Source organism: Callospermophilus lateralis, chromosome 12, assembly GCF_048772815.1.
Source record: "Callospermophilus lateralis isolate mCalLat2 chromosome 12, mCalLat2.hap1, whole genome shotgun sequence".
NCBI classification, from domain to species: domain Eukaryota; kingdom Metazoa; phylum Chordata; class Mammalia; order Rodentia; family Sciuridae; genus Callospermophilus; species Callospermophilus lateralis.
Window position 1 is genome coordinate 103,304,385 of NC_135316.1, and position 11,134 is coordinate 103,315,518.

The following is an 11,134-nucleotide window of genomic DNA, read 5'->3' on the forward strand; positions in this document are numbered from 1 at the left end:
GAGAGGGTGGCACCTGCAGGCCTCCCATTTTTTTTTTTTCCTTAGCAGCTCTGCTTTTATTCCTTTAATGGACTAGTCTGCCATGCAAAGTTTCTTTGAAGAAGGGGCTGCATCTTAAGAAAAGTTTGAAAATTGCTGATCCAAATTTGTTGGCATGAGGTTGGCAAACTACTGCCCCTGCTCACAGGGCCTGATGTGTCAATAAAGTTTTATTGGAACGCAGCTTCATCCATTGGCTCACACATGCCCAGGCTGCTCTCAGGCCACAGTGGCAGAGCTGAGTTGTGTGAGTAGTGCCTGTGACCTGTAAGCCTAAGGTGTTTACTAGGTGGCCCTAGAAGGAAAGGTTTGCTGATCTCTAACTTAAGCCACACAGAATGATGTCACGTACCTTGAAGTAAGAAGAAAAACATCCCTGAGTGTCATAAATTCATCAACATTCTAACATATTACATCATGTAGGTAGATATTCAACATATCATATATAATAATAAGCCCATAAATATCACTGCAGAGGAGAAAAACCACCTCCCGTTTTCCAGAAAAGTAGGTCACATCAGCAGACAAAATGATGTGAGTATTAAGGGTAGCAGACTTTCTTACCTACCTCATTTGCTCATGACATTTTTTTTTTTGCTCATGACATCTTGAATACATTTTAGGACATTAAAGTATCACTATTCACAATCACTAAACTTTTGTATTACATTTGAATTAAGAAAGAAGGAAAGTATGAAATACATAAATATTTCCACTGGAAAAAAATTATATTGAAAGTTCTTTTGAAAAACATTTAAATTATTTTGGAAAACTTTTTATCAGTTTTGCAACCTTAAAAAGACTTAAAATGATTTTAGGAGTTTTTCTAAGTCAGTTGTGTGTATAAATGTCTTCTATAATTATTGAGATTATAAGATGGCTAAATCTACACATTTAGATTTATATACTATCCTGGAACCTATCTACAGTCAAGTTCAGTTTTGGAAATGAAATGTTAACTCTTTTTTTGAACTTCAGTTCTTAAAATTCTTCATTTAGAGCTGTCCACGGGTAACAGTCTTTAGATCATCAGGGATATACAAGCAAAACCCACAAAAAACTGACTATCATTTGTCATTATGAAATAGTGATTGTGGTAGAAAAGATCCCTTAGCTGTTCAGGGATGCCCTGGTGGTAGAAATCTATACAGAAGGTCCAGATGAAGCTTTGGGGACTGGGGATGTGGTTCGGTAGTAGGGCACTTGTAGAGCATGGGGGACTCTGGGTTTAATCCCTAGAACTACCCCCCCTCCAAAAAAAAAAAAAAAAAAGAGGAAGAAGAAGAAACAACTTTGAGAAGAAACAACTTTGGAGAAAGAATTTAAGCCAGAAACGTTATTGTCTTCATGGGCAGAGGAGACATGTGGGAGATGTGGGAAGTGGACCTCTTGCTCCTTTCTCTAGTCATTGGCCTGCTGTCTTTAGTGGTCTTCAGCTACTTCAGGACCCAGAAAATTGATCATTGTAACTGTAATTTGCAAGCTTTTATCTACTATTTTTAGGATTTCCAGTTTTAATGGGCTATTTGTTAATGAATAATTTAATTTCTTCCAGGAATGCAAGTTAATGAAGCCTCAGTTAATGGCTTTGGGTACTGAGTGCTGGTAAAAACTTGTTTCTTATGGTAATGCTTTTAAAATTGCTTGACAACTCTTATAGTTATGGGAAATAGAGGAGGAAGAATGGTTAGAAGAGGTTGTTGTCATGCTCCAGCCTGACTGAGGTTCTTACAAGAACAACTTTGTAACTTTTGAAGGAAGATGTGGAGAAAGAAAGTGTGTTATTGGGGGAAGTAGGCATTTTTGGAGCCTACTTATTACCTGGAATCTATCTTTATCTATGTATATATCTGTGGTCTTTAAACTGGGATGAACATACTACAGCCATATTAGAATATATATCTTAATTTTAATCTACATTAAAGATTTAACTTTTTGTCTCATTAGTATAAAAGTGTATGTATGCAGTGGATGAACAAATGTGATTAAACTGGGCATGGTAATTCAGAATTTTGAGTGATAGATGTGCACAACCAGAAAAGTTGAGATCATTGCTGTAGGCACAAGTTACTGGGTTTTATATAGGAATTAAATCTCATAGACAACTTTGTGTATTATTAGGTTTGGGTAAGCAAGGACATATTCTTCTATTCAGTGTGTCTGAATTTCAATCTTAAAAAGTGAAACTGAAAATAAATTCATTAATCTTTTTGTACCTTTCAATATCTTCTCATTCCCCCCAGCAATGTCCGTGTGTTCCAAGCAATGTCTTTTCTGTCTTTTGGTCCTAACTAGTCTGTTGTATAAAGCATGACCACTGCTTTATGGGCCCTCAGTGTGTTTGGTCCTGTTTTGGTAGCTTCAGGAGCCTTGTTGAAGTTAACACGTGGATTGAAAGACGAGTCACTGGCTTATATCTATCATTGCCAAAATCATTATTTTTGTCCAATTGGCTTTGAAGCAACTCCCGTTAAAGCGAATAAGGCCTTCAGGTAAGTGTTTGTGTATTTTATCTGGGTACTTTGACAGGAAAATTGTGTTGTAGAAAGTGTTTTAAGGAAAATTAAAAAATATTGTAAGTATCCTAGAAATTGAAAACTTAGACTGTTCTTTAAAGATTATATATGGCTTTTTTGCAGAATTGTGTTTAATCTTAGTTTAACACATATCCATTTTACTGTTGTATAGCCATTATAAGAGAAAGTCATTTGAAGACTCACTCTTATGTCTCTTTTAAAATAGTTCCAAAGGACTTTCCATACTGTATCTCTGTTTCCTCATCCAGTGTCCCACATGAACAATGTATTAAGAGGATTGCTACAGCTCAGTAAAGTGAAAAGCATCATCCATCTTTGAGTGAAAACCATGGGATTTTATCTTCCCTTCTTCACCTGAAAAACATGTAGTGTATCAGGGTTCTCCCTTTGTCTTGGTTGCAGGGAAACTCAGAGCCCATTGTTATTTCTAATGTTAGGAACTATATTACCTTAATGGTTATATTTGCTTCTTTCTTTTATTAAAGAAAGACCATTCCAGACCTGTTTGAGTTAGAATTTCCAGGGATACGTCTAGGAAATCAGTGTAGTTAAAAGTTGCATTAGTGTATCTTTGTTTTAGGCTTGTAATTTTATCGCACCTGTTGAAATTTCTTGGTTGCATTGTGAGAGGAGAAGAGAGATTGAAGAATGCTTGTAGCAGGCTAGGATTTTTTTTTCCTTCTAGGATTTGAAGGTGATATATAAAATCTTTGAGCCCTAGATTTTGAGTAGGGAATTAAGGCTTACATTTAATTTGTAGGTTGTCTTTAATGGCCTTCAGAAGTTTGCCCAAGCTTAAAACCTAATATCCATTCTAGATTAATGAACGCCATCTTTGAATGCATTTTAGCAGACCCTTTGATATATAGTTGAGGCAGTGTACTTGAGAGGGTGAATGACATTTATTACGCTTACCACAAATGTATTTTATATTTAGCAGGGGTCCTCTCTCACCACAGGAAGTAGAATATTGGATCTTAATTGGAGAATCAAGTAGGAAACATCCTGCCATCCACTGTAAAAAGTATGTTGACTTTCCTGTTTTTTTCTTCTTTAATGGAGATAAGATTTAGATGTCATAAAAAGCATGGACCTCAATTGTATAAATTAGATGAGTTCTGATAAGTTTATCACCCCATGGAGACGTGGTCCATTTTCATTGTTATAGAAAGTACCCTCATTTTTTATTCTTGTCTGTTCCCACAGGCAGCCTGAGTTGAGATCTCTTCATCATATTTTTTCTTGGCCTCTTCTTGAATTTCATATAAATGAAATGATACAAAATTCTTCTTTGTCTGCTTCTTCATTTATGAAACATATCTAGAACCTATATTATTCTATAAAAATTTCAGAATTTGTTGATTCCTACTTAAAAAAACTTGTTGAGATTTTGATTAGGATAAAATCCATAGAATTCATAGTTTAGTTTGAGGAGAACTGACATCTTAACAATATGAAATCTTCCAATCTGTGAACGTGGAATATCTCTACTTAATTAAACTTTAATTTGTCTCAGCAGTGTTGTGTATTTTTTAATAGTCATATGTATCATTTGTTAAATTGCTTCCCAAGTGTTCTATATTTTTTTTTTTTAAAGAATGAGTTTTAGTATTTTTATTTTTTAGTTTTCGGCGGACATAACATCTTTGTTTGTATGTGGTGCTGAGGATCCAACCCGGGCTGCATGCATGCCAGGCGAGCGCGCTACCGCTTGAGCCACATCCCCAGCCCCATTCTATATTTTCTGATGCTATTGTAAATTAACTTTTTAAAAATTAATTTTGTCATTATTTGCTGGTCCTATACAAATAAATAACTGATTTTCCTATTTAGACCTTGAATCTTATATATTTAACAAGTTCACTTATTAACTTTAGGAATTGTTCTGTAAGGCTCTTGGATTTGCTGCACAATCGTGTTGTTTATTAATGGAGAAATGTTATCTTTTAATTCTTTTAAAAATTTAGCCAGGCATATGGCCTGTGCCTTGAGGCCAGACTGGCAACATGGCAAGACTCCATTTCAAAAAAAGTTGATTATAATTCCAAAGAAATAAGACATGTTCCTGACTTTGCCTGAAGGTTGTTATCTAATATGCGGACATATATTTATTTTGTAGGAAAAGTAACTTGTTGTAAACTATGAACCTTGACAATAAATAGTTGGATAAACACAATTGTCATAAAACAGGAAGTTTTTAAAGCTTAGTAATGAAACAATGCTGACAAGAATTATTGCCAATTATTGTTTTGTTAATATTGTAGTTACTTGCTCTTGTGAAAGAATATTATGGACCTAAAGAAAGCTGTGTTGTATTCTTTCTTTTTAACTATAGATGGGCAGATATTGTTACTGATCTAAACACTCAAAATCCAGAATACCTAGATATTCGGCATTTAGAGAGAGGGCTGCAGTTTCGAAAAACAAAGAAGGTAAGAAAAACACTGTTGCATTTGAAGGCATTTTTCCAAATAACCAAAATGCAGTGTTTTAACTCAGCATTCTTTAGGTGGTAAATAATAGAAGGTCAGTTCAGACCATATTGGACAGAAAATTATCTTAAAGACCTAGGGCTGTGTTTACAATTCAAGGACAAGGAGAAGAGCCTGGAGTCACCAGGGAATGGCACTCAGTATAGGAATGATAGCAGGACCCACGCAGCTAGTAGTCACTCTTATGGAGGTCGTAGTTTTCTTAGCTCTCTTTTCCTCTGATTATTTCTTGAAGATCATCATCTTTTATGTCATCATCATTTATGTCTCCCTTTCAGATGACCAGTCTAGACTGAGACTGACCTGTCTTGGTCTAGTTCCATCATCTTGGCTGAACTAGGACCAATTAATTATGACCATGGGTCAGAGCCATGTGTTCATCAAGGCTGAGAGGGAAGCTCTCAGAGAAAAGTAGATTGCAGTGTGGATTGTGTAAACATCCCTGATATAATCCTATAATGTAAGAGCACATGAAGAGTGGGAGAGGAAGAGGGATGATCTTGGTGTTTGAATTAGGCAGAAGAGGCAGCGATAGTGTGTGTGCACCTGGGGTGGGAGAGGTATTTTGGCTCCTGTGGGCTTTGTTTTGTAAAGACAGTGTCAGGAATGATGCATAGGATAGTGTGCTCTGATGTCTGACCAGAGAAGTACTGTTTTTAGGAATGTGTAAAGGCAAAACAACAACAACAAACAAAAAAGGGGGTCCATCGGGACCCACAAATTTATATAATTTACTTTTCTATATTTTCTTGACCTGCCTTTTTTTCTCTTTTCAGGTTGGGGGGAATTTGCACTGCCTCATAGCATTCCAGAGACTTCATTGGCAAAGATTTGGGCTTTGGAACTTTCCATTTGGCACCATCAGACAAGACTCACAACCTCCAGCACATGCCCAGGGCATCGCCAAATCTGAGAGTGAAGACAATATCTCCAAGAAGCAGCATGGGCGTCTGGGCCGGTCCTTCAGTGCTAGTTTCCATCAGGACTCATCATGGAAAAAGATGTCCAGCATCCATGAGAGAAGGAACAGTGGCTACCAGGGCTACAGCGACTACGATGGGGATGAGTGACCCTGCTAGGCTCTCTGCATGGTGTCATCCACACAGCTTACCTACAGGACTGCAATACGATAGTGGAAGATTGCAACGTCTGCATTAATAGAACAGATCTTGTGGTACAAAGCATGACCTTGTAGTTCTTAGTAAACAAGCTTATATATGATTATCATGGGCGATTTCAGATGTATAAGCAGATAAGCACAGATTATTGCCCTTTTAAAATTTAGAGTATGTAAACAATCTGGACAAAAAGTTTCATAAAAATCCCCAAATTTATAACTATTTCTAAACAGAAACACAAATTCACTTAACAGCATCAAGATTTGAAATACTTAAGCATGAAGTGATTTATGACTTGATCCCTAGATAATTTGTTACAGACAGTTTTATTCCTAAGATGAAGATGTAAAGCATTTGTCTACCCTTAAAAAATGGGGGCTGCCAATTTCTAGGCTTTGCTCATGGTTAAAGCTCATTTAAAATTATTTTGAGTCTAGTACTTCTTTCACTAATAGCAGTATTTTGCTTGCCTCATTTGTCTCCTGATTAACTGTCTCAGGATTCTCAATAAAGAGGCAAAAGAGGAAAGACTCAAAAAAACCTGGTCTTTTCTATTGGTGTAAAGGGTGACTTAGTGCATTGATTCCTTCTTGACCTTCCTGAGTGTTAGTATCAAATATTGACAAGAACCTTAGGTTTTGAAGACTTCTATAAGTCTAGAATAAACCTGGCTTAGTGATAGAATAGAAGAACAGGGGCATCTAAAGTTTCTGTACCCAAGGTACCTTGCAGGGAGATTTTCTGATACTTGACTGGTCCCTGGAATGGCATCGTATGTTAATAATGGCTTTGAAGATGCATCAAGAATGCCCAGGTCACTCAGAGGGCACTCTCCACATTTTAAACTCTAAGCTGTTTCTTTTTTTGATCCAATTATCTTTTTGAAGTGAGTTAAATTTTGGAAGTATGGATTTCACGTATTTGCGCTCCTCTCTAGCTGCTGTCAGTTCTTCTGCTGCTGCCAACCTGTGACTCACAAACAACTAGGATCTCGTGTTCTTTCATTTTAGGGGTTTGTTCCAGGACTTACAACAGTAGCTTGGTGATTACAAGGTGCTGGATATGTTGGTAACCACATTGCAATACACCTCAAGGAGAGGGTTCAGACTTTTATTTTTAAAATAGTTTCATTTTTTTTCTCTTGAATTTTATATCCATTTGTCCACATATACATGTCTAGCCTACAGAAAGGGATATATATTATGAAATGGTCATTTTTCTGAAGAGAATATTTTGCTTGAGATGCAAAGGACTGAAAGATTTGTAGGTTGTTGATTTTGTTACTTCATACTGGAACTTTTAAAAGGTTTTCATCAAATAAAATTTTGTTTTCTACTTTTAATCATGTGTTATCAAACTTTTGTTTTAGATAAAAGAATACCCTTATAACTTTATGATAATTTGTCTGTTTTGCCTAACTAGTGTGTTATAGGAAACCATCCTGAATCTTATTACTTTTGTAATCAATGAAATAATATGCATTATGATGACTGTAATTTTAGATGTCTATACGACTTTATAATAGAAAAGTGGAAAATGTGATTCTTATATTACTTGAACCAAATGAAAGTATAATTTTTCAAACATGGTTGAATATAGGCTCTTTCATATAGTTCAACCGAATATTTTAGAGAAGAGGTAGGTTGAAAGAGCAAAGAGAAGAAAGGAGAAAAATGGAAAGTAAAAGAAGACATTAAAGAACAAGGTGATGCCTAGGAAATTAGAGTTTATGCAGTCTGCATACTAATCAATAATTTTTATAATAGTCTTGATACATGTGATCACTTAATAACTTGGTTTACAAGTCTGGCAGTTATTTGGAGCACAGTGAGGCTTAGGTATTGTGGCACAGTTTTACCAAAGATTGTTGGCAATGGGAGATCTATTGTACACTTCTCTTTGAAAACTAGTAACATTCCTACTCTATTTTATTTCTTGGTCAACTCATATGAGTCTCCATAGATGCAATGAAGGTTTAAATACTGGTTTTGCACTTACCAGATATATTGCCTTGGGGCACATTAAGATTAATTTTTTTGTGCTTATTTCTTCATTGTTAAATGGAATAATGGTTTGGAAGAATGAATAACCTGATACGTGTCATGTTTAAAACAGTGCCTTATGGATAGGAAATACTATTTAAGTGCTTACTATTATTCTAAAATATGTCTGTTTTACTGTTTAGATTCTTTATAGAGAGCCTTTTCAACAGCATCTGAAAGAACTAATTCTTTGTAAATCCAATATATACCCCTTAGTTGCTATTCCTTCAAAGGCATTTCATACTCAAGAGCATTGCTTTGATGTTAAAAGCACTTAGAGCACTCAAATGGCCACACTGGCTAATTGTTTTTATTTAGCTCTTAGCCAGAAACAAAGCTGATTTAGATCAAATCCTTGAACTATTCCTTTTCAGACTGCTGTTGTTACAGAGCTACACCCTATCATTAGGCCAAGCTGATGCAGCACCTACAATTCTTCCCAACTTGCCTTCTCTCAGACGCTGCAGGAGCTCAATCAGGTGCTCCAGGATCTGTCACATTCTTTAATTTAACTTCACATGCAGCATTTTCACCCTGCCAGTCATTCGCTCAAAAACTAGTTTGAGTGCCATTACCTCCTAGGTGTTTCACTTTAGAACTGTGATCTCAAAACTATCCTAAAAAAGTTATAGCACTCCCATTTTGCTGGCAGGAACTGAGGCTGTCATGAGTGAAGAAACCTTTCTAGCACAACAGATGTCTTGGTATGCTACAGCTACCATAGAAAAATACCTCAGATTGTGTGGTTTAAAAAATAGAAACTTGTTTTCTCACAGTTGTGGAGTCTAGAAGTCCAAGACAAGTTCTTGGCAGGTTTGGTGTCTTCTCAAGCCTTTCTTCAACTTGTAGACCACCACCTTCTTACTGTGTTCATTGGCTTTTCCTGTGTGTGTGTGTGTGTGTGTGTGTGTGTGTGTGTGTGTGTGTAGGGCATCCCTCTAGAGTCTGTGGGTCCAAATTTCTTCGTATAAAGATAACATCAAATTTGATAAGGGGTTAATATAAAGGCTTCATTCACCTCTTATTTTTCAGTGATGCTGGTGATCAAACTTAGGGCCTTGTACTTGCTAAGCAAGTGCTCTCCCACTGAGTGATCCACCAAGTTCCTAATACCCTCATTTTAACTATTGCCCTTTAAAGATCTGATCTTGAAATAGAGCCACATTCTGATGTACTGGAGGTTAGGGCTTCAACATATGTATTTTGTAGGACAATTCAGCCCATATCACAGTTTTTACATGGCTTACATGAGATCTGAACTAACATTTGCCTGACCTCTAGGAAATATTTTTCTACAGGGTGCAAGGATGGAGAGTTTTAGACCAGGGACTTAAGAGGTCATTTAGGCAGCATTTATGAATGCCTACTAAGAGTAGAAGTGGGGGGTGAAAGTCAACATGATAGTTCTTGGTTTCATTAAGTTTATAGTCTTCTGTGGTTTGGGGGCAAAAATTAAATATGTAATTAAATATGTAATTATACTACCCTCAGTAAAATACAACTCTGAACAATTTCTGGGTACTTCTTTACCCACGGGGGAAATGTGAAAAGCACTTTGTAAGGCTTATTCCTGATGGAAAATTGTAAGTCAACTTAACATGGGTACTATGAACTAAGTTTGAACACAAATGGTTTTGCTAAAAACTGGTTTCTGATATTTCTAAGAAATTACCTGCTCTTTTAAACCAACTTTTTTCACAGGATTGGAATCTCTTCTCAATACATCACTTAAATTTGAAGAAATGCGTATGCTAATACTCTCACTTGATAGCTAGTGCTAAAAGCATTGCATACATCACCTTTTATCCTTGCCAAGTCTGCAAAGCTGTTTCTGTTACCCTGTTTACCGGTGATGAATTCTTGCTTCCCCAGTGCTGAAGTATAACACCAGAGAAACACGCCAAGGCAAGTTTAGAGTATAAAGTAAAAGCTTTATTTTTATATATATATTTTTTAGTTTTAGGTGGATACAATATCTTTATTTTATTTTTATGTGGTGCCGAGAATGGAACCCAGTGCCTCATGCATGCTAGGCGAATGCACCACCACTTGAACCACATCCCCAGCCCCATAAAAGCTTTATTAAAGGACAGCAGAAAAGACTTCTTCCCGCAGGAAGAAGGGAACCCAGGAAGTGGAATCTGTGGAAGGGTGATGTCTTCCTCTTTTTATAGCTAAGGTTTTCTTTCAGCTTTCCCAGGCGGGAGACAGGAGTGCTGAAGGAGTAATATGGGCAGGAAGGACTTTTGGATTAGCATCTGCGCTTTTGCTGGCAGCTGCTTCATTAACATTTCCTTGGGATGGGCTCTGGGCCTTGGGGACATTCTCAAACCCCTTTTCCTGGACTCTATTCTCAATATGGCCTTCATTCTCCATATTAGACCTAACTACACTAACTACCTATCTGTAAATCTAGCTTCACTTCTATGCTTTGTGTACATCTGAAGATAAAAATTCTTAACAAATACGATCTCAGCAACTTATTAATGTACAGTCGTGATTTGAATGTTGGCCTGAGGGTTGGAGCGCCAGACTTTCCTGGAGCTACTCGGCCAATTCCTTTCTTGCCATTTCTGGCCACAAACAGTGGAATTCTAAGTTTGAGACGCTGGGTGAAGCTTTGAACTCTACTACTTCTCTCTAGTTACTACACGCTATTGTACAAATCCTGCCTAAAAACACCACAACCACATGGATTCTGCACAACTGGAGGCTCACTGGGGGAGAAACGGGTGCTGAAAAATCACATAAAGTCGCCACCCGCAAAAACAGCCTTGTGGCCACATTTGATAACCGTGGCACCAAAGACAGAACCTGGACCCAAACACTGGGGCGGAAACGCTCCCTCGCTTCCTGAGTGCAGGGGACGCAGTGAATTGACGTCATGAGCGAGGGCGGGACTTCCG

At 37.1% G+C, this 11,134-nt stretch overlaps 1 protein-coding gene across 6 annotated transcripts in view; it reads left to right on the forward strand.

Annotated features, from left to right (window-relative positions):
- Window positions 1-7,528, forward strand: part of Bivm (basic, immunoglobulin-like variable motif containing) — a 34,192-nt gene extending 26,664 nt beyond the window's left edge. For 5 of the 6 annotated variants that reach the window (XM_076872010.2, XM_077110672.1, XM_076872012.2 and 2 more), the window contains 4 exons: window positions 2,399-2,531; window positions 3,514-3,600; window positions 4,912-5,008; window positions 5,845-7,528. In XM_076872010.2, the coding sequence (XP_076728125.1) occupies window positions 2,399-2,531; window positions 3,514-3,600; window positions 4,912-5,008; window positions 5,845-6,138 (611 nt within the window). In that variant the 3' untranslated portion in view covers window positions 6,139-7,528. The remainder of the gene's footprint in view (window positions 1-2,398; window positions 2,532-3,513; window positions 3,601-4,911; window positions 5,009-5,844) is intronic. The other variant, XM_076872013.2, reaches the window with a different exon arrangement.
- The last annotated feature ends 3,606 nt before the right edge of the window (window positions 7,529-11,134 follow it).